Consider the following 27,891-nt stretch of genomic DNA (forward strand, 5'->3'; position numbering starts at 1 on the left):
CAATAGTTTAAAAATGTAATTTCAGAAGGGGACATAGAGTGGCCGAGATTAACTCCATTTTACACTAAAGGCATAAAGCATCACTTCATGATATAGAAAAGTGAATGTTCCTTATTGTACTCCTCATTTTTACATCATTTCATTTTTGATTATTTTCCCTCATTAAAAGATTTCTCCCCATCTCAGACAATAGTCGCATTTCACAGGAGCAGCATCAAAGCCCCTTCCACATGGGAGACCACAGCTGCAGAGCCTTTGGAGGATACATAGAAAATGTATTAGTGAGAGTTGCTCAGTGTCGTTCTTTAGGGTTTTGCTCCCTCCCCAGATTTAGCATACATTAAATCTCTGAGTAGAGGTGGATGCACCTTTCCTGTAGTGCACATGTGTACAGATGCATGAATATATGCACCGAGGACCCATGCAGCGCACTGACTACCATTTCCAAGTCCCTCGTTTCATATGTGGCAAGGCTTGACAGCTCTGGCTTGGGAAATTCGTGGAGATTTGGGGGCAGTGCCTGGGGAGGGACTCTATGGTGAACCATAGAGTCTGCTCTCCAAAGCAGCCATTTTCTGAAAGGGAACTGTACTCTGGAGATCAGTTATAAATTTCAGGAGAACTCCAGGTCCCACCTGAAAGTTGGTAACCATATATGTGACATATTTAGACATATTTAGAGAGAGTAGGGAAGTTGCTACTACTCATATTTTATCTGGTAAACACTGTGGCTCCTTTTCAAACAAACATATGCTAATGAACAGAGTTATTACTTTGGGTAATAACTGGAGACACACACACACACAGTCTAGCAAGAAAAAGGTATTTTCTGATGAGGGGTTTTGGAAGCATTAATTCTAATTTTAGGGAAAGAGCTTATAATAGTAAATATTAATGCTGAACACTTTAGTACTTACTAGAGGCTTGCTTAATTATTACTGAATTACTCCCGTAAGGCAACTGGGACCTTAGCAACCACCTAACAACAGTCTGACAGAAGTGATTGTGGATTGGCATGTTTGAACGTCATTTCTCATGACTGAAAATGACACAATGCCAGTGGCACTCAAAGAGTGACATGGGCAGCCCAATCCTAAGAAGGGCACGGAAAGTGAACAGGAACCGAACTAAGGCTTGCGAGGGCGCATCTAGCCCGTACGCCCGCGTAAGTGGCCTTCCGCCCGCGCTGGGACGCGGCGCTGGCCCGCCGGCGGGCCAGCACCGGTGCAAGCCACAGGCGCCCGGGCGGCGGCGCAGGAGTGGCGTAGAGCCCTACGCCGACGCAGGGGGGGGCGGGGAGCAAGGCGGGGTCGGAGTTAGTCCGCTCCCTAAGCTCCTCCAGAAGCGGGAACGCCCACAGCGGCGCAAAAAAGCTACGCCACGGAAAAAGAAGGCGTAGCCCATAGGCGTCCATGGAACGGCGAAAAATCAGCCCCCTCTCTGAGCGCCCCGCCCCGCCCCTATGGCCCGAAGGAGCATAGGATGAGAACTATCCCGGGGACCAATCAGCGTGCGCGCCCGGCGTGGACGAGCCCCCCTCTCTGCACCCAATCACCTGCGACCGCGCCCTACAAAACATCCGGCCAGCGCCGCCCAAACCCCCAGGTAAGTGAGCACTCGGCCGGAGGCTCTGCCCGTCTGCTGAGTGGCATTGCCCCTTTGAAAACCGAAACGGGCTGAGGGCATTCACATTGGCAGGCGCAGAATGCACTCGGGGGACTTTGCGAAAAACTGGGGGAACTTCGCATAAAGGGGAAGAGGTGCAAATGTCTGCCTAACTCTCTTTCTACCGTGATAGAAAGAATGACTCCACAGCTAACTGATGCATGCTAGTTGCTTCTAACTAAGCACAAACAAACTAACCCTTCCGTGGCAGAAGGGAATGACACTTTGCAAATTAACCGCATGCTCTCCCGTTTCCTTGCAGGTGCCCTGACTCTGGCGCTCCCACCTGGTGATGACCGACGGAGCGCTGACAGGTAAGGAGGAGGTGGGGGGGCATTCCGCAGATTAGTGCAAACCGCCCATTCACCTGAACCCACCCGCTCACTTGCCTCTTTGGGTGAGGCCCAGCAGGGGTGGGGGGCAACCATGGCCGCCCCTGGCTGCCTCAGAGGCAGGCGCCTCGAAAACCACATGTGGCCAGGTGTTTGTTGTGACCAGCTCATTCCCTCCCATAAAGGTAAAGGCTTCCCAAGGCTGAGTGCATCCTCGCCAGACCGTCAGGCATCAGCTGCTGCCCTCGACCATGTGCAACCCCCCCCCCCCCGGATGGCGGAGTGTGGGGCTTGCCTTGCCAGTGGAACGAGGCAAAGCCCACACGTGTCTTTTTCCCCCACAGGCACGTCCAGGGCATGGCTGCTCCCCCGCGCCCCGCCCTCCCCAAACATCTCTGACGGACGGTTGGCTGCAGCCCAGGAAGCACCGTCGCGCCGCGGCCTCCCTCGCCAGCCTAAACGCAAGCCCGCTCTTTCCAGTGCAATAAAACGAGATGTACAACAACTGTCTTCTGTGTCTGCGAGTCTGACTTCGTCCTCCGCCCCTCCCCCAACACTCCCGTCACATCTCCCCACCTGCACATTGCCACAAATGTATCCGACACACCCCGTCCTGCCTCCCCGCCCCCTCCCTCCCCTCACAGTAACACCCCCTCCCTCCCTCCTCCTCCCCCCCTCCTCCTCTGTATTTGACCAGTGTCTGTACCACCCATCTGCCGAAGAGAACTTGATTCTCAGAAGCCTATGCCACAATAAAATTGGATAGTTTTAAAGGTGCTACGGGACCCTTTTTGAATTCGCTACCACAGGCTAACACGGCTAACCCCCCTGTATCTATGGCCAGGTAGAGGGTTGGGGCGGGGCATGTGAGCGGGGAGGGGGATCAATCCCCGGTGGGGAGAGTAGCTGGCACCCGATAAGCCAGGGAGAGGGTGGTGCGAGCTGCCGCTGCAAGGGGGTGGGAGATGGCAGGGGAAATGGTCCGCTCGCGGGAACCCTAGCCCCCACCAATGGAGAATCCAGGGTGGTGGCAGGCGGATGCCATATCCCGGGCAGGAGGTCTCGCGCGCCTGGGGAGGGTCGCCCCCATCGCAGCCGCAGCCCCAGCAACACAGTCCCATGAGCGGCCGCCTCCCAGAGTGGGTCCAGCCCCTCGGGCGTCTGCAGCAGCCCCATTGGTCATTCCAACACCTTCCACCCCAGGGCGTCCTGCCTCGCATCCAATCCTGTGGAGCAGTTGCCAGCCTCCCACGCCAACAGGCCATGGTTGTTGGGAGGGGTGGGGTGTGCCTCTCAAGTCCGTGCCGAAGCCCTGCTCGGGCAGCTCGTCGCCATCCTCGACCCTCCGGCCCCACCCGCTGCAGCAGCTCCACCCGCCCCAGAGGCACCCCTCCCTCGGGCCCAGTTGCGTGCGAGAGGCCGGGCCCGTGGACGGCCAAGGGGGTCCGGCCGCCGGCCTCGCCGGTGACCGCCGCTGCCGCCTTGGGGGTGGGGTGGGGTGTTTTGCTGCACAGGCGGCTCTCCTACACGCCTCCCCTTCCTCACGTCTGCTGGGGGAGGTGGGATGATATAATAATAAAGGCTGATTTCTGTGCAATGGGTGTCTGTGTTCTTTGCCTTGGGATGGGGACGAGGGGGCAGGCCCGCTGTGTCTGCCTCTTGGTGGCGGCCTCAGGCCAGCCCTCCCCTTCGGCGCCACTTGGGGGCTGTCCCCTGCTGCCAGAGACTGGCTGCTGCCCTGGATTCCTCATGGCAGGGCGCCTGCCAGTCCCATGCCAACCTCTCTGGACGCGGCCGCCACGGACTTGGTGCTACATTGGGCAAACGGGGGAAAGGCTTCTCAGACTACGCCCACCCCTCTCCTTCCCGACTGCGAGCCCCGCCCGACACACGAGCCGAGGCAGTCTGCCAGCATGGGCGCGGTTTGCCTGCTGCTCTGGGGCCTGGCCGGGATCGCGTGCTGCCCATAGGCTGCGCCTTTCCTGGCCCCTCCCCCTGATGCTTGTCAGGAACAGCGCCCTTTGGCTGCGCCTGGCGGCGGCCGTGCATCAGACCCGCCCACAACACTTTCTGGTTCTCCAAAATTGCATCTCTGCGCCGCTGCGGGCGCCGCTGCGGCCACACTCTGCTGGCACAGGATCCGGCCCGGCGGCGCCGCCACACCACCAGTGCAGCCGCGTCGGCGTTGGGGCCAGCCATAGGATTGCGCTGTCAGTCATTTAGGGATGTAAGCAGGGCAGTTCCCTTCTCCCCATCAGCTATAAGCAAAAAGAACATGGTTGACACCTCTTTATTCTCACAACAATCTTGTGAGGTAGGTTATGTGATAGAGATTGCGATTGGCTAAGCAAGGACTGCAGGGATAGGCAGTTTCCCATCCAAACTCTCTTTGCTCAGGGATAATGGAGAGTTTAGTGAGCATATTTCCCACTATTAAAACTTGGGAAACACTGAACTCCTGCCTAGCTTTTAAGGTTACTAGCTCCTAGCTGGGAAATACCTGGAGATTTGGGGGTAGGTGCCTGGGGAAAACGGACTTTGACCAACAAAATCCAAACACATTTGCAATAAATATACCATTAAAGACAAGAATAAATAGTGCAATATAATAAACAATGTTATGAGGTACAAAATTACAAAGATAAGTAACAAGGTTACAAGGCTGCGTTTTGCTACAGTTCACTGCAGATGGGTGAAGTGGCGGTAGTGTATAGTGGAATTGTTCCTCTTTTGTAACGTGGTACTGTCTCTGTCCGAAATTCCTCCTTACTGCTGGGAAAACCTTTACGTGGTCTCTCCAACTTAATCAATACAAGTCCACCACTCCACTCTAAGGAAGATAACTGCCTCCAACCACTCTACAGCAGACCCAGGAGCACAGCGGGTGAACTATTTATTCTTGTATTTAATAGTATATTTATTGCAAATGTGTTTGGATTTCGTTGGTCAATGATCAATTTCGATTGCATTTAGTATTGTATTAATTACCTCCGGCAGATATTGATATTGACTAATGCCGGTGGCTGATGTTTAAATTCTTATTCAGCACTGATATTACACACACTCGCACTTCATTACAAAACCCATACAAATTATAAACATTATAATAATAACTTATTGTACTGATTGTGATCATTACGGGGTCGTTGGTTTGCTTACTATTAACCTCTAGGTGGAGCATGGGGGTCTCCCAGAATTACCACTGATCTCCATACTCTAGTCAGTTCTCTCGGAGAACATTGGGGCTTTGGAGGGTGGACTCTTTTATTATGCCCACCCCAAACCCCGCCCTCCCTAGGCTCCACCTCCAAACCTCCAGGAGTTTCCCAGCCTGGAGATGGCAAACCACCACCCGCTTTTGCCTTGACCGCTCCCTAGTGGAAGAACTTCCTGGCCGATATCCAGGAAAGAGAATAGGCAGAATGCTTCGTTCAAACTCCTGAGCGCCGATTGGCATGATCCCAAAGAATATCGGGTGGGCTCATAGAAGAAATCTGCAGTTTTATTGAGCGAGTAGTCTGTCAATTATCTAAATAGACGTGCCTATTGGCTGAAGCGGATGTATATTTTAATAACTAAACAAGGATTTGTTTTCTATTGGCTGCCAAGAGGAATCCTTCTTTCCTATTAGTTAGTCTGTTTTGCGTGGGCGGAACGCTCTGTTCAGCTCAGGGCCGAGAGGCTGAGGAGGGAAGGCGCAGCCTCCGTTGGAGCCCCGAAGAAAGGAGACGAGGGGGTAGTGGGAAGTCCCGCTTTCCCCTCCGGTGGGGCACTCTGGACACCATGGAGGACGGAATCTATGGTAGGCCCTTCTGAAACCCTTCCATCGAAAGGCGTAAAAGGAGGGGGGAGATGGAAGGTACCATTGGGAGCGGCACCCAGTAATTCCGTTGGGGAAAGCGGATGGATAAACTGAGCCTCTCTGTGTAATGGGGAAGGCGAGGCTGATCCCTTACAAAGAGGGATGAGGCTGGAATGAACCAGAGGAATGAGAAGGAGGGGGGGTGAGTGGGCCATCCCATTGCACAGAGAGGGGAGGGGGGGTAAGGACTATATCAATGCAATGATAGGCGTGTGGTGTGACCTGAGCCAATGTATACCGTACTCTTCTATGAGGTTTTTTCAGGCTGTACCATTCCAGTGGAGGGGGAGCTTGGGCTGTACCATTGCATTCAGAAGGATGAGCCGGTTAAATCCAAGCCTCTTTCTACTGCTCCCAAGTGGAAGCTCTTCTGCTAGCAATCTGCCACCGACAGGTTTTAATAGGAAATCCAACCTAATTGGACATTTTGCATCTAAAAAGGAAAAATAATGTCTCACAGGGGACATCCCCAAATCACTCCCCCAAATCTCCCAACCAAATAACTGAGCTTCTTGGAGGAGTGGTGTGATAAAAATGTAAAAATCCAATAACATAAAATCCTGAGAGTTCAAATGTATCAGTTCACCATTTATTATTAGTTAGTATGCATCAATTTTTTTAAAAAAAATCTCCATTCTTTAAAGGAACTGGAGGTGATTCACAGTTCTCATACATCCTCTTCTATCCTCACAATAGTCCTGTAGAGTAGGCAAGGCTGAGACTTGGTTGGGTGTTTAGCGTGTGCATAGGGGCACCTGTGCCTTGAAATAGTCCTGAATGACTGCAAATGATAAGGATAGGGCGGGCTCTTTCTGGACTCTTTTTTATCATAACTATTAATGAAGGGTTGAGAGACAGCCTGCCACTACTGCCCCAGTCACAGCAGAAAATCAGTTGCGGGTAGGTAGCTGTGTTGGTCTGCAGTAGTACAGCAAGATTTGAGTCTCGTGGCACCCTAGAGACCAACAAGATTTCCAAGGTAGAAAATCCGTTATTATCGATGGGATGAACGTGAATATGCCCTTTGGTATTTCCTTATTAAAGGTCCGCTTAGGCCAGCATTCCCATTGAAACTAATGGGCAGACAGCGCCTCTTTCACCCGAACGGCCCTTTAGTGGAAGAGTTTCCGCTTTAAGTGCACGAGAAAGGTTATGTACTTGGGTGGGACAGACTTGAGATTTTATTGAATAAGTCCCCTGTCAATATCAACGCGAAGGTGCCTGTTGGCTGCGGCGGACAAATATTCTAATGACTAGGCGGGGATCTGTTTCCTATTGGCTGCCGAGTAGAATCCCTCTTCCCTATTGGTTTCTTATGTTTGCGTGGGCGGAACGCTCTTTTCAGTGCAGGGCCAAGCGGCTGCAGGAGGAAGGCATAGCCGAAGAAAGGAGGCGAGGGGTTTGGCGGAGAGCCCTGCTTTCCCCCTCCGGTGGGGCGCTCTGGTCACCATGGAGGACGGAATCTATGGTAGGGCCCTTCTGAGACCCTTCCATCGGAAGGCGTAAAAGGGGGGGGGGGTGGATGGAAAATACCATTAGGAGAGGCGCCCGTAATTCCCGTTGGGAAAAAACGAGTGGATAAACTGAGCCGTTCTGTGTAATGGGGGAGGCGGGGCTGATCTCTTACAAAGAGGGGTGGGGCTGGAATGAACCAGAGGAGTGAGAAGGAGGGGGTGTAAGTGGGCGAGCCCATTGCACAGAGACCGAGGGGAAGATAAAGACTATATCAATGAAATGATAGGCATGCGGTGTGATCTGTGCCAACGTATGCCATTCTCTTCTATGAGGGTTTTTTAAGGCTATACCATTCCAGTGGAGGGGGAGCTTGGGCTGTACCATTGCAGTCAGAAGGATGAGCTGGTTAAAGCCAAGCCTTTTTCTTTTCCCTTCAAAATGGAACCCCTTTTGCTAGCATTCTGCCACCAAGTTTAAATTGGAAAGTTTTAATGAGAGACTTAGATCTGTGTGGTGACAGGTGTGTGATGTGACCTGTCAATTTAGATCATTCTGTTCTATGAAGGTTTTTTTTAAAAGGCTGTACCATTTGAGTTGGGAGGGGGGGTTGGGCTGTACCATTGCAGCCAGAAGGAGGAGACTTCCTTTTGTCTAGAACCAGCTAAGCCTATTAAAGCCAAGTCCTTGCACATGCATCTCACCCCAGTGCAGCCACATGGAAGCTCTTTCTCTAGGTGGCCCTTGAAAGAAGCGCTGTCTGTCATGAATTTGACTTTTTGGACATCAAATAATAATAGTAGTAGTAGTAGTAGTAGTAGTAGTAGTAGTAGTAATGGTAATGGTAATGGTAATGGTAATAATAATAGCAGCAAGTGGCACCCTCAAATTCAGCCTTGGTTGGTGCTGGAAATGCTGTTCTATAGCTCAGTGCAGAAATTCAACCTTTGGCAGGCTTTTGGTGTTTCTTCCACTCTGCATTGGATTTCTGCTGGTTTTAAATCTTTGCAAGTTTGCATTTATGTACTCTGTTTATTGGAATGTCTTTGAAATTGACTGTACTGGCTCATACTGTGTAATCCTCAGTAAGAAAGGCGGGCGATAAATAAAGTAAATAAATGAATAAAACGGGGCGGGGGGGCATTCTTGGAACTCAATCTTCTACCCTCTTATTTGTTAGCACTGAGAGGGTGTGTTTTACCTCATTGTTGTGACAGGAGCAATTAAAGGGTGCTTAGAGGTAATTGCTAAGGAGCTGATGGACTGAGACTCCCAAGACGGGGGTGTTCTCTTGCCTGAGTTAAAGCCCCATTCAATTCAGCATGGCTCGCCTCTGAATAAACCTCTGTAGGTTTGCATTGCACAAGTCTCATAAAAGGTAGAACATCCATCCAGTGCAGCTTTTCCCATCACAGCAATGCACTGTAAATTTATTTTTTATCTTATCTCCCTGAGACTCAAGGCATCTCTCTCAGCACAAAGCAATTAAATTAACAGCAATGGGACATCCTGTAAACAGTGCCGTGGGGTTTAGATTGCAGCAATCTGAGAACAGAACTGGAACCAAGGACTCCTGTACTATCTATAGAAGAGGGAATTTTGGCAGGAAAAACTTCTCACACAGTGAGATGATAGTAGTTTCTGCATTGCTATTAAAGTTTTGGGAGCTCACATGTGCTAATTGCTTGCTGGCATGTGGTTGTTAGGGGAACATCAGGGCAGCGTCTGATTCAGCACCTCACCCTAGGCCATGGTTTCCATTACCACTACAAGGAGAGGCTGTCGGAGCTTACGACTCCCAATCTTCTTCTCCCCGCCCTTGTCTTTCTGTTCCAGTGCCTCCAGACTTGACACCTGAGGAGAGGCTGGAGTTGGAAAACATTCGCCGGCGGAAACAGGAACTCCTGGTGGAAATTCAGCGGTTGCGAGATGAACTCAGCGAAGCTATGAATGAGGTGGAAGGGCTAGAAGCCAATGAAGGAAGGTGAGAGGAAATTCCTTAAGAATGCCACAGTGTTTATTTATTTACGTTGTTTATAGATCACCGTTCCCTGAGATTCAAGGCAGATTATACTGTGTCACCTGCCTTGAGCCTCAGTGAGAAAGCTGGACTATAAATAATGTAAATAAATAAACTAATTCAATACAATCAACAGCTGGAGCATTCAGCCAACAATACAATAGGGTATAGATTGCAGAAGCTTGAAAACGAGCAGAAATCTGATACAGAGCTGAAACAACAAATAAATAATTTGACATGACATAATAAATGATAGTATCAGACAGTGCCCAATAGAATAGTCCACAATCCCTGTCCCTTTATTTAAGCATTGAGGATACATGTTAAAATAATAATAATAAAAACATTTGATTTATATACCGCCCTTCAGGACAACTTAATGCCCACTCAGAGCAGTTTACAAAGTATGCCATTATTATCCCCACACCAAAACACCCTGTGAGGTGGGTGGGGCTGAGAGAGCTCCAGAGAACTGTGACTAGCCCAAGATCACCCAGCTGGCTTCAAGTGGAGGAGTGGGGAATCAAACCCGGCTCTCCAGATTAGAGTCCCGCGCTCTTAACCACTACACCAAACTGGCTGTCTGAGGAAGGAGTTTGTACCCACCTCTGCCACCATATATCAGGAACACAGTGACTTTATGAGCATTGGGGCGGAGGCAAAACCTTTTTGTGTACTCTTTGGCTCTTCCAAGTCAGCCCTCAGCAAGCTGCGGCAAAGGAGTGTCTCCTCCCCCAGTCTTCCTGGTCCTTTTCACAGTTCCTCCAGTGGAAGCAGCCTTTCTCAACCAGGCCCTTGAGGTGGCTCCAGCTTAGCTTCTAGCAAGGGATTCCTTCACCTCGAATTGGATCTTGCTGCATCTTGGTACCAGAAAAGATCTTTTTAAGAGCAGCCGACTTCAGTCTCTGGGATATCTGTGTTAGAACTAGGAGCTCACTACTCCTGAACACTTTCGTTCGCCATTCCTTGATATTCTGGAATGTTCCTGACTTGAACATAACCTTGTCGTTCTCTGTCCTTGCCCTCATTTTCAATCCTTGCCTGCAGTGGCCATTAAAGACTACTGTCAAATCACAGTGAAAACCCCACCTTTTTGTTTGTGTTGGGTATGATGTCTGGGAAATGCACTTTACTGCAGAATATCCCAGCTGCTCAGCATGGTCATCTAGGAGTCCATAAAACCCTCATGGGATATGTACTGTTATCCCCTTCATGCTTTGCTTGCCTCCGTTTTCCCCGATCACCTTCAGTTCCAATTTGCTGTGATGTCCCAAGGCCTTGGTAGATACATGCTTTAGTTTTGTGTTTTTGTCCCCACGAGCTGGGGCGCTAAATCTTGGTTAAATCACAGTTTAAAATCCTGGCTTGTGTGCATTCAGACATTAGAGCAAATTTGTCATACCAAGAAGTGTTCAGCCAAGCTTTGCATGCTAGAGAAGGAGCAGGGGGAGTTCTCTAGCACAGTAATGAGTTGTGAAAATTCTGTTTAATTACAGTTTCTCATGTCTGAGTTCAGTATCTCTCCTCTTGCAAGGCATTTCTGAACACCTCGTTTCATTTGTATATGGAATGTCAGGTTCCCTCATTTTGTCGCTCAGCTCAAAGAGCATCCTATCTATCCATCATTTACAGCTAGTTGAGAGTCTCAGAGAAAGCATGTGCTACAGTCATCTGGTACAGAACTATCTCAATTCTGCTAGGAAATAGCATGTTCGGATGCTGTCCCCTCCGTCAAATCACCTGTATGTGAACAACTAGGCTGGAGAAAGTTTTTGGCTTAGCCGCCTCTTTGCAGTTTAAGGGTGCGTAGCTTCGGAAGGACTGTACCACTAGAGTTCTCTGGAAGTTTGTCTGAACTTTAGAAATTTGCGGCAACTTGCAGTAAAAGTCAAAGGACTGATAATGTTCTTTATCTTGCGTAGTAAAACTCTTCAAAGGAACCGGAAGATGGGGATGGGCCGCAAGAAATTCAACATGGACCCCAAAAAAGTAAGTGGGTGCTGGAGCAGGATAATGGGGCCTTCTGGGGTCCTTGGACATTTTTCTGGATGGAGCTGTTGGCAATAATCATCCGCATGTTTTCTGGGAGGAAGGTCATATTAGAGTTAAAAGTATAGGTAAAAGAAGCCAGTACTCCCAAGATCTCTTGAGGATGGTGGGCATCTTTTGAGTCCAGATCAGGTCTGAACCATCTCTGTTTTCTCAGGGAATCCAGTTCCTAGTGGAAAATGAACTGCTGCGCTCCACCCCCGAGGACATTGCCCGTTTCCTGTACAAAGGGGAAGGACTCAACAAGACGGCCATTGGCGACTATCTGGGCGAGCGGTGAGAGGGGATGGGGCAGCAGGAGGAAGGAGCAGAAAGGCCAGAGGTATTTGGCCTAGTTTTGGAGCCTGCTGGGAAGAGGATCATGCAGCAGGTGGTTCTCCCTTGACTGGGACGTAGGCAGTGGAAGAGAGACAAATGCTGGGCCATATTTTGGCAGGGTCTTCTTTGGATTGTACAGCTTCTGACCACTAGTGAGAAATAATGCTGTTCAGGACATCCCTGAATAAAGCCAGCACATTTTTCAAGAAGGATCTTGTACCCTGGTGTGCTTGTTTTCTGTTTGCAGGGAGTAATTAAGGTAGGGGTGCCTTAAAAATGTAGTTCCACCACATGAAGTGGTTCGGTCTGTTCTGTTAACTCATTTGGCTGCATGTGTAAACCAGACCTGAGTGAAAGGCATCAGCGAGGCATTTTCCTAGACGGGTCTGGAAGTTGTCATAATGCGGACCAATGGGACGAGCTTCGTTTTAACCTTCCTCCTCCCTTCCACTTTATTCAGGGAGGAGTTCAACATTGCTGTGCTCCATGCCTTTGTTGACTTGCACGAGTTTACTGACCTCAACCTCGTTCAGGCTCTCAGGTGAGTCTCCAGATCGTCAACCCTTTTCCAGGTTGGGCTGATTATTTTATACAAGCTACTCACTTAACTGGACCTGCCAGATCTCTTACTCGAATCAGCCGCTTGCTTTTCTTGCAAGTCCGCAGTTTCCTCTCCTGTGCATATATCAGCCTTGCAGCAGTCAACGAATCATTGCCAAGTCCTGTTTTGTTTTGTTTTTTTAAAAAAACCCTTTATGACTACATGATTCAACAGAAAATATTCTGTTACAAAAGGAAGATTTCGGTTTAACACCTTAACTATTGAATGGGTAACCATTCTCCAAAAATGCAACACATATGTTAAAAATCACCTTTATCTTCGTTAATAAACCTCTCCATTTTGGTTAATTTCCAAAGAGGGATGTGCCACTGACTGATCATCTTAAAAAAAGCTCTACCATGCAAACCGATTGAGAACAAGGAGCCTTTTGAGTACAAGAATTTCCATATGTCCAGGCTGACTTCATGCTGTAAATAGCTTGGCCATTTCCTTGTGCAAGTTTTTTGCATATCATCATCCAGTGCTTAACAGTAGCTAATAAACTTTGGTAAAAATAAATCAGAAAAACCATAAATCCCATAAAGTAAAACAGAAAGCCAAAAAAAGAAGGAACGTTGTCAGTGCTGTTGGACACCTTCATAATCTTCCTAAACAATTCAGTCCTTTAAAATCCTTCTGAAAGACGGAAGGTTTCACCCTGCTGTTTTCAGAAAGCCAATTCATGAAGCCTTTGGGGGCTCCCGATGTAAAGGTTGGGTAGTCATACATCTTACAGGTCTGGAAGAGGGGATGGGGAGAAAGCATGGGTGATTGAGTCGTCAGAGTAGCCACACTGTTTCATACTGAAAGAGATGGTCCTTTAAAGATATGGTTTCTAGATTATGATTGACTTTAAAGGTATGAACCAGGACACTACATGAAACCTGTAAACAGGTAGGCAGCCAATGCAGTGGCTTCCGGATGGGTGTGATATGTACAAAGCAAACAGCTCCAGACAACCATAAAACGGCTGCATTCGGGGCCAACTTGAACTTCAGTGTTGTCTAAAAAAGCTTCTCTATGTTACAGTTATTTATTTAAAACATTTTAAAACCATCTTTTCACTCAACTACAGGTCCCGATGGTAGTAAATAATTAAAGTTTTCAAGTTTATATACAGGTACTTAAAAAGTAAAAATTAAGCAAAACGAAAACAGACACACATATGGGAGGGAGGGCCCGTGAGGGGACGCCAGTAGGGGTGTACCCAAAAAAATAAAATTCGGGTTTCCCACTTTGGAAAACCTGAAGCAGAAAAAAGAGTCAGCAGGGTTGACCCGCTTCAGTATGCTCTGTAAAGATTCGGAGCACTACCCCTCCTGCTGCTTATTTAACCCGATGGGAGGGGGAGGAGGAAACCCCCTCCTTCCCCTCCCATTGGGTTAAATAAGCGGCGGGGGGGGGGGGGAGTTCAGACCCCACCAAGCCGATCAGCTGCTTGGCGGGGTTTGCAGCAGGCCCTTTAAACTCCACCAGGTTTGCAGGGGAAACCCTCTGCTATCCAGGTGAAGCACAGAAGGGCTCTTTCGCCACCGCTTGCAATGCAAGTGCCAGCAAAAAGGCCCTTTAAACTCCATCTGGGTTGCAGCGGAACCCCCGCGACCCAGGTGAAGCGCAGAAGGGCTGTTAAAAGGCTTTTTAAACTCCACCTGGGTCACAGGGGAAACCCTCTGCAACCCAGGTGAAGCACAGAAGGGTCTTTCGCCGCCGTTTGCAGTGCAAGCACCGGCAAGGTGGCCCTTTAAACTCCACCTGGGTCACAGGGGAACCCCCGCGACCCAGGTGAAGCGCAGAAGGGCTGTTTTGCTGCGGCTGTCAGCGCAGATCAGCTGCGCTGACAGCCCGTGTCCTGAAGCTTCCCAAAGGAATACGCTTTGGGAAGCTTAGATTTGGGGTTTCCGAATCGGGCCCAGGATCCTGAGCCTGATCTGGAATTCCTGAATCTTTGCGAATCAGGTCCAATTTGGGAGTTTTACCCGAATCAGAAACCCGATTCGCACATCCCTAGATGCCAGGCATAGCAACATCTTCACCTGCTGGCAGAAGACAGTGATAAAAGGAGGACACATGGATATCCTTGGCGAGGGCATTCCACAGTGTACCACCCTCTTGTCTCAGGGTTACAGCAGCACTGATCAGCAGGACTAAGCCAGTGGAGTCTTAAGAGAGAAGCTGATTTCCTTGCTGAATAGATGGGGGAGACGCATTTTTTAGCCACCAGACTTGGTGTGCTGTGCTTCAGTGCGTTAACTTTCTCAGACGATACAGAGTATGGCAGGTAGGGAATAAATATGGTGGTTGCAAAGCAGGTGACTGAACCTCTTTTTCTACCTTTTTGTGGTGTGCCTCCCCCACTCCCAATCCAGACAGTTCCTATGGAGCTTCCGATTGCCGGGAGAAGCCCAGAAGATTGACCGTATGATGGAGGCCTTTGCCCAGCGGTATTGTCTGTGCAACCCAGGGGTCTTTCAGTCCACAGGTACTGGCTTCTGTGCAAGGAGGGGCGGGGAAGTTGTTTGGTTCAGAACAAGAGATGCTACGAGCCAGTCATCCCCCCACCCTGGGTCTCTGGGACTAATTCACTGCTAATTCAAGTGGATTAACCATTGGATCATCTGCAGTGGCTGTTGATCTTGGAACATCTGCAACATGTTTCTCAGCTTTCCTGTTTGATGAGATGTTCAATCCTTTATTTTTAATAAACTTGGGGTGACATTTTCCCCCAAGCTGTGGAGCTGCAGAGATGGGGAAAAGCTGCACCAGTTGTGTTTCTGCCTATCACACATGAGCCACAGCTAGGGAAGGTGCTGAGAAAGTTGTATCCCAGGCTTCCATGCTAATGGCTTGTATCGGGTTAGAGAGAGGTACATTTTTCTTCTTGGGCTTCCTCCAAAAAGATGTGCAGGCAGAAGTCAGTATCCAACAGTAGGGCTGTTAACCCTTCCTATCTGAACGTGAAACTCACTAGCTAGCCTTAGACAAACCACTGTTTCTCAGCCTCCTAATAGAGGTTATGTTTGGCCTACCTTAGAGGGCTATTGTAACAGCTGATTATGCAATTGATGGGAAATGTTCTGGATACTGAAATCATTTGATGAATAATAAATAGTAAAATGCTTGTTGAGCCTTTCGGCTGAAATGAGTGGCTTACAGTGAACATAACGTCTTCAGTCAGTTTAACCAACAGCAGCGATATAATTAATCATAAAAAGGTTCATCAGCAGAAGCTGCAACGGTCAAAGGGGGGTAAAGCAAATTGAGAGATCAACAGCATTAAACTAAAAATCAGTTTTTAATCGCTTGAGCCCGAAAAACAGTTTTTGCCAGCCTCCTAAAAGCAATAAGAAAGAGAACAAAGCAAGACTTACATTTTCTTTTCCTGTTTGTCTTCTTTTCCCCCACCCACCTAGATACCTGCTATGTCCTCTCCTTTGCGGTGATCATGCTGAACACCAGCCTCCACAACCCCAATGTCCGCGACAAGCCCACGGTCGAGAGGTTCATCACCATGAACCGCGGCATCAACGACGGGGGGGACTTGCCGGAAGAACTGCTGCGGGTGAGAGGCTGGAAAAGAAAGCATGAGGCCCAGGACCAGGGCAGAGGGGCCCGTTAGTCTGAGCTGGGGCAGTTTTCTGGGTGATCACAAGGCCATCCGTGCATGTTTCCACTTTCTCAAAAGCCCACGGCCCTCTTGTAAGGAATTTTTTATCTTCTTGTTCTTGTCAATAATGCTGCTGCTGCTGCAATCTGGCAATTTGCTTATGTATTAATTTTAAATTTGTTGCCGTTTGGGGGGCCAATTACTGCCTTACTCCTTATAGTCTCGCTCTCCTTGCTTTTAATTATTTTTATTTCCTCCGCTATTTGATACAACACTGTCTCGATCGTTGTGCCAAAACTCACATATGTGTGCGCGCCACACAAAACCTTTCTGCTTGCCTTGGGAAGGGGAGTGGTCTGCCTGTAACTCCTCCCCTTGCTCCCCTCCCCTTAGAACCTCTACGACAGCATCCGTAACGAGCCCTTCAAGATCCCCGAGGACGATGGGAATGACCTGACACACACTTTCTTTAACCCTGACCGCGAGGGCTGGCTCCTCAAACTGGGTGAGAGCCCCCCCCTTTAAACACAATGGCCTTTTCCCTTCCGCTCCCGCTTCCTCTGCCCTTTCCCTCCCTCACCACCACTACCCTCCCACCCCCCACCCGCGATCTTTGCACGTCTCTGCGCTCTCCTCTCTTCCCCCACCCACCTGTTGTGTCATTTAAAGCATGACCTCTCTCTTCATCAGATCAAAGGGATCCTCCTGAAGCCTTCCCTCATCTCCCCTCCCCAACAACAAACACATCAATGACCTCTTGGGATCCACTGCTCACCACATTGCAAGGATCTGGTGAAAATCAGGATCCGTTCTCCCTCCCTTCACCCTCCCATCTCCTTGCCCACTCCTCCTTGAGGTGGATCTCCTCTGACAGATGATGAGAGGGGTCTGCTGGGATTTTGGATTCCCCCTTGGAAGTATGGATCCATTGGAAGAAGTTTATGCAGGTCACTGAAATCCGTCCCCTGACTATTGAAAGACCTGTTAAACCCCTATCTGTGCCTTGTTTCACCAGGCGTCAACGTGCTTTCAGGCTTATGTTTAAAAGATGACATTCTCAGGATACTGAAGGCTACATCGGGTACCACCTTCAGTGCCTGATGTTTATCTGATCCCGAGTCTTACAGATTCCCAAATAGGGAAAATTCTATTAGTCGTAGTGTAACGTCTGTCCGAAAATGTTGGTTATATAAGGCCAAAGACGTGCAGATTGCTCAACCTTGTCTCATCTTAAAACGACAGAGGCCATCTTACCCAGGCCTGGGAGAGGGGCTGGACTCTCCTTTGATAAAGTTCTTGCAGATGGACTGCCCCGATCCACAATGTTACCGCCAAGCTTGATAAGAAGGTCTTGCGCCATCAGCTGCTGGCCAGCTTCAGAGAGGGCAGAAGGTCCACCTTGGTCGTCTCCTTCTGTTCACAGTTTGGCAGCACTTGGGTCCACATGGAGTAAAGGGCACCACAAGTCTAGAACTGGAAATGAGGTGCTTCTGCTATTGCAGAAGGTAGTCCAGAGAGGAAGCAAAATTTCATTACATCGTAGCTTGGTCACTTCATCCTTTCCTGTTCTCTGAACTGAAAGGGCCACCAGAATGACGCTGCAATGGGGGTTGCAGAAGAGCAGGCAGAATTGTATCATAGGCTTCCAGTTGTCCAGCCCTGGCTTAGAGGCAAGTGGATCAGAAGTGATGGGGAAAGAGGAATGTCGTGTAACCCCACACCATAGTTTTAGACAGGAAGAGAAAAGACACCATTATTCAAGGAAGCCCATTGGCTACTTACACGAAAGGAAGGGGGTAAAAGCACCCCCCCTCCTTTAATAGTGAGCTTCCTGGACTGATTAAGATGCCGCCTGGACACAAGCCAGAGATGAACTTACGCCTCCCTTAGCATCTGTCTGTGCCACCCTAGGAGAAACCTGTCACCAACCCGTAGATGATGGCAGCAAAAATGATTGGCTCCTGGACTGCTTGAGAGCCAATCATGTTCACTGTGGCTGCCAGCAGTTGCGGGGATAGATTTCCATGTGACGTGCTGGCATTTAGGGAGCCTTGCCATTTGGCCACACGATTTCCGTCTCCTTATCCCCTCCCCAATAAAATTAAACCCTTCCTTCCCATGCCTCCCCCCCGCCCCATCCCAGTGCCCCCAAATGCCTGTGTCTGTGTCGGAGGATTTTTGATTTGACCATGTACTTCTACCTTATGTTGATGTAACTTGTTCTCCTTTCTCTCTCTCCTCCTCCTCTCTCTTTCTCTCTCTCTCTCTCTCTTTCTCACCCCCATTCTCTCTATCCTACCCTGTCCCCGCCTCTCTTTGCCCCCTCTTCCCCCCACCACTGCTGCCCTGCCCCCCTCTCTCCTCTACCGTCCCACGGCGCGGACTACATTTGTTCCACTGTCTGAATACTGCCCCCAACCCAGGAGGTAGGTGAGAGGAGGAGCGTATGCTTTTTAGCTGAAAGCTGGGGTGCTGTGGTGGTGGCAGCTGGGGGTTAGGAGGGCTGGGCATGAATTTTTTTCTGGGTAATCTAGAACAAATCTAGTAGCTTAGAAGTTAATGGTGGGGACTGAGTTACAGATTAGGATTCTTTTGCTGTGAATCGGTGTATGTCTTATTGGATGAAAGGGGTGGGGGGAAGGAAGTGCGTATGGGGGGGAGGGTTTCAAAAAGGACAGATCATGTGGGTAAGATGCAGGGTGGAGCTCAGTTTTTCCCAGACTGGCCTTTCGCAGAGGTCCCCCAGATTGTCACAGTATAAGCCGCAGCCCACCTCCAGAAGGTTGTTGACCGAAGCCAGAAATGGCTGATTGTTTTATAGACACATTTGGGAACATCTGGGCTTTATAGAACAGGGTTGCACTGAGCTGGCAAAATATATTTGCCTTGTAGAGCTGCTTTGTGTTGCTAAATGAGGCACAGTCCTCAGAAGCCTCTCTGACTACATGATTTTTCTGAATGTACAGACTCGCTCTTATTCAGGGGAATCCAGAGTAAATCTGTGAGTAAAATTAGCCGCATATCTTACCACTGGTTAAATAACCAGGACATAAGACATCAATCCGAATCTGTGCCTTCGAGCATAGCCTTCTAAGGTCAAAATACCAATGAACTGTGCACCGTCTCCCAGTTTTGTGTTCCTGTGCAGTGGGAGGTCAGCAGCCAGAAGCCTTTGGGCCAGAACTCCTTCCACTAAATGAGTCATCAATCTAGGAGCAAAAAAAGGGATACAGGAAGCTGCATGTGTGGATACGAAGTTTGCTGGGGAACCAATTTATGGGAGGGGAGGACAAGCCCAACACTTCTCGCTTCCTTCTTAAACTGACCTACCAAGAAAACTAGTCGCTGGCCGGTGCTTTTAAAACAAATCCGCAGCTGTAAAAGATATTCCACAGGTTCCTGTTCTAGAAGAACCTTTCCCGAGAAGTCAGATTTGCAGCTGCATCCTCCCCCTGCAAAAAAAAAAAAACTTGCAGCAATTTAAAGGCTAGCAAAACAAAACAGGCGGCCTGTACCACCTCAGACTGCACAGGGGAGATTCTGGGCGATCACATTTTGCGGTGCTTCTTTTAAAAAAAACTCCCTGCAAACAGAAAGCCAGCACTGCAAGCGAAAGGGTGGTGGTGGTAGAACCTTTCTCCTTCCAGTGCAAGTTTCCAGTTTGCACGGAATGTTTATGTAAAGGAACACTCAGAGTTGGAGTCTACCACCCACAATCCAAAGTGGCACAGTCCATTTCAGCCGCCTCTGGGTTCTCCATTCTGTAAGTGTGAACTGAGCCTTGAAGTGACGTAAAGCTCCTACGTGTCTGTGTGTGTTTTGCTCGGACAGAGGCACGTGGCTGCCCTTCTGGAGTTGGTAGATGTGAGTGACTCTGTGATCTTTTTCTTAGTCCCACCCTGTTCGTTTGCCATTTAAAATATATTGCAATGATAAGGTTTTCTTTATAAGCAAGACTTCCTGCTCCAGACTGGGGAAGGGATGGGGGCCTAAAGAGAAATACATAAAAAGAAATCTAAACCCCACTTTCCCTTTCAGGAGGGCGAGTGAAGACATGGAAGAGACGCTGGTTCATCTTGACCGACAACTGCCTCTATTATTTTGAATACACTACCGTTAGTACCGTTTCTCTCTTTCCCCCACCCCTTTTCACCCCACTCTTCCTTTCCAGCAGTGTGGAATCCCACAGCGCTGTTCAGTTGTCTGCATAGCAGGGCATCATACGGGCAAGAGAGAAGTAAGAGCCCCCAGCGTCCACGCAACAGCCTGCATCAGTTAATTGCACTGGGGTGACGCAAAACACTTCGGGACTCTTCCCCTATGCTGTGTTAACATGTTTCTGGGGCTGCCTTTTGAGCAAAGATCTAGGGAAAGTATATTTGGTCAATAGAATATCCCAAGTTGTAAACTGGGGACTCCACACCCCCAGCCTATCTTAGCCATACTCAGAAACGTTCACAGGCTTACGAGCCTTCACGTTTATTTGTTTGTTTGTGTTATTTATAGTCAGCCTTTCTGACTGGGACTCAAGGCAGATTGAACAGAGTAAGTCAATACAACCAACAGGATGAGACATCCAATAAGAAATGCAATCTGGAACCAACCAGAAATATAAACAGAACTGATGCAAAACAGAAGTATTAATGTGACATGTTAAAATGATGTAAAAAATACATAATAGGCTCCTACTGGCAACAAGAAACAATATGAATTATACACTGCAGTACAGACCACAGTCACTAAACCTTTACCCAGCTAGATTTCTAAAACATCTATACCGTACAGAAAGTACAGCTAAAACAACGTGTGTTTGTGTGTGTTATGTGCCCTCAATTCACCTCCGACCTGTGGCGACCCTATGAATGAAAGACCTCCAAAACATCCTATCATTAACACACCTGCTCAGATCTTGCAAACTGGAGGCCGTGGCTCCTTTTATTGAGTCAAGCCATCTCGTTTTAGGTCTTCCTCTTTTGCCGCTGCCTTCCACTATTCTTAGCATTATTGACTTTTCCAGAGAATCTTGTCTTCTCATAATATGAGCGAAGTACAATGGCCTCAGTTTTGTCATTTTAGCTTCTAGGCAGAATTCAGGCTTGGTTTGATCTAGTACCCACTTATTTGTCTTTTTGGCTGTCCATAGTATCCGCAGAACTGTACAAAAAATACAGTACAAAAAGTACAGCTAAAACAGTACAGGTGTAAAAAGGTCTTCCTGAATAATGCAGTTTTGAATAGTTTTCAGAAAGCCAGGAGAGTGGGAGCCTTCTAACCTTATCAGGCAGGCCATTCCATAAAGTGGGGCCATAGCGGAGAAAGCATATATACAGGCAGCTGTAGATTTTGCCCGTTTGCTGTTTGCCACCTGCAGAGGGCCCTGCTCCAATACGTAAGATTCACATCACTAGCTAGGCAGGCGTCTACTGGAGATGGGGCTCTCCTGTATTTATCCTCCACCTGTGGAATTGTCTCTCAAGAGCTGGTTTGGTTTGTTGCCCTTTCAGCATCTGCCTGTCCTGTTTAGCTGAGTCTTTGGCACATTGCTGTGCCATCCTCTTTCTGAAAACACTCAAGTCTTTGGGCTTAGAAGAGTGTGATTCTTCTTACAGTGGCCACAGAAGTTTGCTGAGTTTGCTTTCATTTTTTCTTCCTGCCGGTTGTAATTCTTACAAGTTTTGGTTTCGCTGCTTTTTTTTTTTACAAAAAATATGACAGTTTTCAACTTACAGTTAAAATGAAATCCGGTATGTTGATCATCAGTAACTTTGCTGTCAGTAATTTAGCCTCTTTATAGCCATGAAAATAATTTCTCTGAAAACTTGCGTGACCCAACTTCTCCTTTCTTTGCAAACGCGACATTCCCATATTAAGAACAAACCCTCGAGTCTGATGTTCCCAATATGCGTTGTTGTATTTCAGTGGGAGAAGAAAGGGGGTTCTCCTTGCCCAAAATGTTGCCAAGAGTGAGCTCTCCCCTCCCCATACCTCTCTAATCCTGTAATTATGTACAGAAGCACGGCTCTCCATAGTGCCTGTTACCATTCCTGTATTGATGGCGCTTATTCCCGCTTCAAAATCTGATGAAGGCGATTCTTGCTTAGGAAGCAACTAGAACTAGACATCTGTGTTCTTTTTTTCGTCACTGGTTTAAAATAGCCCCAAAGGAACATTATATGATCCAGAGAAATGATATCCAAACAAGAGAGAGAACTTTTCTCCAACATCTTTTATTGTGCCTGCTTTTTTTTTTAATCACTGGAGAAGAGCAAGAGTCCAGTAGAACCTATAAGACTTATAAAATTTGTTAGAAGTGAGCTGCGACTCACGAAAGCTTATACTCTACCATGAATTTTGTTAGTCTTATAGGTGCTACTGGACTCTTGCTCTTTTCCACTGCTACAGACAGACTAACACGGCTACCCATCTTGATTTTTTTTTTATCACTGTTCAGTATACTGATGGAGCCAATCTTGAGAATTGTGTTGCAAGCCACCTTGAATGTACTGCATGTGGCAGAAAGATGGTATATAAACTTCTAAATTAAAAAAAGCAACCAAGGCAGAGCAGCTGCACTTTGTCGTGTTTTGTCATTCGCTTGCTGATTGACAGAATAGTTCTTATTTGTGATCTGCCTTGAGTCCCAATAAGAAGGCTGACTAGAAAGGAACCTAATAATAATAGCACAAGTTATACTGTGCAGAGCTTTCTCCTAAGATGTGAGCAGGGATGGGGGACAGTCAATAATATGGCCAGTTCTATTTGGACCATAAGGCCATATGCAGTCCCTTTCCTCCCCCTTTTAATTCCCAGTGTTGTGACCGCAGAGCTCCCAAGTACTGCAATGCTGTTGGTGAGGCCAGGTGATAAAGAGGCTCTGTGCCAGGCATTAGCCCAAAAGGAAAAGGATACTATCTCACTTGCCCCGCTGCGGAGAGCAATCTGTATCTGTTGGCCCAAGCTGCAGCCTTCTACCAACTCCTAGGCCCATCTAACTTGATCCCTATATCCGTGATTCTTTGGCTCAGAACCTTGAGCACCCAGAATATCAGGCCTCTCCTATTCCAGTCATACATATGTATTTATTTATTCATAGGACAAGGAGCCAAGGGGAATCATTCCACTGGAAAATCTGAGCATCCGGGAAGTGGAGGACCCACGGAAGCCAGTGAGTGACATTTTGCCTTTTCGTTGGCATTAACCACTCATCCACCTGATGCTTGCATTTCAGGGCGAACCGGAATAAATTCCGTACTCCTTGGTACAGTGCCGTGGGGCAGATTCAGGGATTGTAACATTTATTGGCCTTTTCAAAGTGATTTTTAAGCACTTTTCTTTGCATTAATCCATGGGGGAAATCTAGTACCAAGATGCTTTATTGCCAACCCAAGAATGAATACGGGTTTTGGAGCAGATAGTTTTTAACAGGAAGTTCAGCCAGACTTGAAACCAAACCCCAGAACTGAGCCAGATAGCTTTTTGTTTTGTTTTAATCTGTTTCCGTGAACTTTAATAGTTCAGATTACGCTTCAGGTTTGTTTGACTCTCTGCTTTATAGGTGAAGGTGTAATGGGCCTTTCATTGGTTATACTGGAAATATTGTTTGATACAAATGTGTTGTACTCCAGCTGCTGCAAGTTATGTGGCAAATGACATGGACTGTAAATTTGATTTACAACCTGATCCTATAACTGTTTACTCAGAAGAAAGTTCCACTGCATTCAGGGAAACTTATTCCCGAGTAACTGTTCATAGGATTGTAGCCTTGGTGCTGATCGTGCCATATCTTCTCTCATAGTCTGCTGGAGGAGGTTTGTTGTGAGAGCGCTAGAGAACTCCTGACCCGGTTTACTTACAAATATGCTAAAGCAGCGGCAAGGAAATGCAGCAAGACAATTTAGAACAGCTTCTTAAAATCCCAAAGCTGCCAATATAAAGCCAGGAAAAGTCTCCTAAAGCAACCAGGGGATAAAAGCAGGGCAATCTGATAAAAATAAAACTCCAAAAAGGAGGATCTAAGAGGTTGAGGGGGAGCTTGTGAGTTCAGCACCCGGCAGGTTTCTCTGCAGAGGGAGTTCAGAGCTTGGGGTCAGCTACAGATAAGGCGCCGTGTCTAGCGTCCCCTCCCCTAACCAGTGAAAGCGACGACAGAGCAGGGCCTCTGATGACAATTTTAATTGGTTCTTTATAGAACTGCTTTGAGCTCTACATTCCAAACAACAAAGGCCAGCTAATCAAAGCCTGCAAGACAGAGGCCGATGGCCGGGTGGTCGAGGGGAACCACATGGTCTACCGCATCTCCGCACCCACACAGGAAGAGAAGGATGAGTGGATCAAATCTATCAAGTGAGTGTAAAGCACTGGGATGTTTGGAAGGAGGGGGGAAGAAATCCTGGCCTTCAGTTTTTCTCACTGGTCAAGCCCCTTAAATACAACCCCAATCGCAGATGGTTAAGCACATCCAGTTGCCACAAGGGCAGGCCAGTCAGCACTGTACACGGCCCGCCCACCCCCACCCCCACCCTGTGGCTCCGGACAAGAAGAGCTAGTTTCCCTTAAGTTGGTTCCAGGAGAGAAGAGTTGTATGTCTGTCCAGAGCGTAGCAAGTGCATGCCTGCAGCTGCTAATTTTATGTTAGTCTGCTCACCTGTAGTCCTCTAGTCCCTCCCAGAAACAAAGGCACTACGTTCTGTTCGCACCATTAGAGGATGGAGCTGTGTAGCTAAAGGGCTAACTTACAGAACAGGCTGTTTTGATGATTGCTAGCATGTCTGTGTACATTATAACACGCTACTGTCTTGGAGCCACAATAGGCCAAAGCTCGTTTTTCGCTGGCCATTTCTTTTTGCTACATTTTGCATCTCACACAGTGTAGCATACATGAGTTCAGCCTCATCCAAAACCCCAAAACCTTGGTGGAGCTTGGTTAGCCTGAGATGAAGGACACCCAAAGCTATTCAACAAGTTTCATGGCTGACCTGGGACTCGAACCCAGTTCCCCTTGGACTGTCCAGCAGTAGGGATGTGGTGGGTTCCCCCTCATTGGCAGCCTGCAAGGAGCAGCTGGACGAATACTCGTCAGGGATGCTTTAGGCTGTTCCTGCATTGGGCAAGGGGTTGGATGGTCTATAAGGCCCCTTCCAACTCTAGGATTCCGCCATTCTTGTCTGCTACACCACTAGCCCCCTACATGGGATGGGACTGGAGTGCGGAGAGACTGTCCCTTCTCATTCTCTGCTTCCCGATGGGTGGTTTGACTCTGCCTTTCCTTCTTTCCCAGAGCCGCTGTGAGTGTAGATCCTTTTTACGAGATGCTGGCCGCCCGTAAGAAACGGATCTCAGTGAAGCAGAAACAGGAGCAGCCGTGAGGTGGGGCTACTCCAGCACCTCTCCTCCCCTCCGCCCATTGATGTACCTCCCTGCACCTCTTCCCTTCTTGGACCTGCTGCCAAGCCCACCGGTTTGGGGCTCCCTGAGATCCAGCCACCACCCTTTCCTCCTGTCCCATGGATTCTCGGATTACCAATGCAACTTGCCACTCTGACAGCGTGCCAGCACCCCCGTGCCCCCTTCTCGTCTCCAGAGCTTCCACTCGGCCTTTTGAGGTTGGCTTCTGGCGTGGCCTTGGGAGCCCTCGCGCGATGGGCTTGTGCGGAGAAAGGCAGAGTCCCCCCCCCCTTGGCAGCGGCTTTTTGGGCTGTCAGTGGACTTAGCCAGATGGCTTGAAAGGCAGGCTGCTGCTTCACTCCACCTCGACTCCCGAGGGCTACAAACCTGAACCTTTCCTGTCTGCCCGAACCTTTCCATTTTTCTCCCACTTTTGAGCCAATTTATGCATTCAACAAGCAAGCGGGTGGTAGAAGCTGTGTTGGGTCTGTATCACATCAGGATGCAGATGGGGAAGTTGCCTCTTGGAATGGTATCCTCTCTGCATTACAGCAAAAATCTTGCCCTCCTGAAATTAACACGCAAGGTAGAAGTCAAAGCTAAAACCCTGCTCTCTGGCAAGCTCTCATTCTGGAGCTGTTTTGACCCGGGAGAATATTCTGTCGTCTGATTTCCCTCATCTGCATTCTAATGTGGCGCAGTCATAGGAGAACTATACAGACCACCTGCTTTGTTCTGAGCGTGAAGGTCAGCTCCTTCGAGTTTGTTGCCAAACCAACTACACTGTGTTTCCAAGGAACCGGTATTCTTCTGACCTACTAATACGAACAAGGGCTGTACCGTGTCGTTTGGCGCTAGTTCCACAAAAGAAACCGAACATACTGACAACCAGCAAGGGGCAGCAGAGAGCCAGACAGCTGCCGCACACCCACATGGACACTGTTTTGAACACTACCGTTTCTTTGCCAGGAACACCCAGCACATCTGCGCAACTGACAGCTAATTCTTCCCAGCGGGGGGCAGGGTCCCAATGTTGTTCATGCCCTCGTTCTGCCCTCTCGGAAAAATTGGCCACTCCTGCCAAATTCCAGTGGATTAAGCAAGACTTCCTCTCTGAAATGGATCCTGTTTTCTCTTGACATACTTTTCTCTTCTGCTCAGATACTGCCATCAGAAGATTTCCCTTGGAGTTGTTTCAGAGGTTTCTCCACCCACCCACCCACCCCTCCATTGAATTTACAAATCTGAATGCCCGGGGAGCGCTGTGGTTAGAATCTTTCCCTGATCCTGCTGTGCAGAGGGTAGATGAAGCCCGAATATCGCCTGGTGGGAACACTGATTAGAAGCACCTTCACCTTTCCACCCCCATCCCTTGAATTTCCCTTTCAAGTTAAGATGCTTTTTATCTGAAAGCAAAAAGATGCGTTACTATTGAACATGCTTGTGGCAAGACAGGGGGGTTAATGGTTGGATTTCACACACCGCAAACCCATTTTCACAATATTCAAGTGGGCAGTAGGCATTCATATGTTAGTGATAGGGGCTCCAGATTGGTTAGTCCAGGGCTTTTTATGTTTTAGAAAAGCAGCCTTATGAATGGGCCTTAGATCATATCACCCGAGCATTTAGCAGGCTTACTATAAACTCTTATTTGGAGGTTTTGTTCCTTCAATTTCACAAGTATACCTTCAAAGCTAGTCTTCCATTACTGCCTTGCCTTAAGGGATCTCTTTGATGTAACAGCTCAGGTTCTGCAAGGCTTTTTTAAAGGTTTTGGAGCTGAGCTTGCTTAGCTCATAAAGAGCCCTTTGCTCCAAAGCAGCAGTCTTGGCAAAGGGTCAAAGCTGTGTTGCAGAGGACCTAAGGTGCTTGCGGAGGTCCCTGGCTGTAGCAGCAATGTGCATTTCTCTCTAATCAGTATTGCCTCTACCACAGGGAGGAACTGCAGCCATGAGGACAGCGGCCCTTTCAAATCTAGTTTGGTTTAAACCTGGAAACAAAGGTGGATCTGTTTGAATATCTCGCATCATAATCCTGGATTTCAAAGGGTTGGAAGCTTTTCTCTCAGGCCAGTCGGGAATCTCCTGTTCTCATATGAAAGGAAGGAATGTAGAGCAGGTAAAGACAGCAAGGAAAGGGTATGGTTTTGCATAAATTAAACTGTCAGCCAGGGGGCACACGTGCAAGAGAGACAGAGAGTGACTCCATTGCACTGCAATGAATTTCAGGAAAGGCCAAGCTGGAGTGTAAGAGCATTGGCAATCTGAATTAAGGACATTCCGGCAGGTTTCTAGCCTTAGATCAGCTAAAAGTAACTTGGGTAGATTACTGTGTCTGCAAACCAGACATGCTTCTTTCCTGTATTCATCCAGTCTTCTAGGAAAAGCTACTAACCACCTAATCTTGCTCAAGAGAGCCAAGAATTCCCCCCTACCGGCACCCCCATTTAACTTTTCCACTGCTACATTCAAGGCCAGGCTACTAAAGTTCCTAACATAGCCTCTCAGTTTTGCCCATCTGTCCTTGGCATATGGCATCTCAGTCATTGAACTAAACCCCACGTTAGACCTACATCTTCATGTTGTTCAGCCCTTTTGCCAAAAA

At 48.2% G+C, this 27,891-nt stretch overlaps 1 protein-coding gene across 2 annotated transcripts; it reads left to right on the top strand.

Moving 5' to 3' along the window:
- The first annotated feature begins 5,693 nt into the window (after positions 1 to 5,693).
- Positions 5,694 to 27,891, top strand: CYTH2 (cytohesin 2). Of its 2 annotated transcripts, none has more exons than XM_054994771.1 (12): positions 5,694 to 5,799; positions 9,148 to 9,295; positions 11,254 to 11,320; positions 11,538 to 11,656; positions 12,159 to 12,239; positions 14,666 to 14,778; positions 15,710 to 15,858; positions 16,297 to 16,408; positions 19,942 to 20,018; positions 22,997 to 23,068; positions 24,092 to 24,246; positions 25,181 to 27,891. In XM_054994771.1, exons 1-12 carry the CDS (start codon positions 5,781 to 5,783, stop codon positions 25,266 to 25,268), a joined length of 1,200 nt encoding a protein of 399 aa, XP_054850746.1. In that variant the 5' UTR covers positions 5,694 to 5,780; the 3' UTR covers positions 25,269 to 27,891. The 2 variants fall into 2 exon arrangements, with proteins under 2 accessions (XP_054850746.1, XP_054850744.1); XM_054994769.1 differs by lacking the exon at positions 5,694 to 5,799 and adding an exon at positions 7,244 to 7,327.

This window comes from Eublepharis macularius, chromosome 12 (assembly GCF_028583425.1).
Source record: "Eublepharis macularius isolate TG4126 chromosome 12, MPM_Emac_v1.0, whole genome shotgun sequence".
Lineage (NCBI taxonomy): Eukaryota > Metazoa > Chordata > Lepidosauria > Squamata > Eublepharidae > Eublepharis > Eublepharis macularius.

Bases quoted from the DNA above. Each gene is read 5' to 3' on its own strand.
- CYTH2 (XM_054994771.1), top strand. The intron at 14,779-15,709 runs GTACTGGCTTCT...CCACCCACCTAG, and splicing joins AGGGGTCTTTCAGTCCACAG to ATACCTGCTATGTCCTCTCC. The intron at 20,019-22,996 runs GTTAGTACCGTT...ATTTATTCATAG, and splicing joins ATTATTTTGAATACACTACC to GACAAGGAGCCAAGGGGAAT.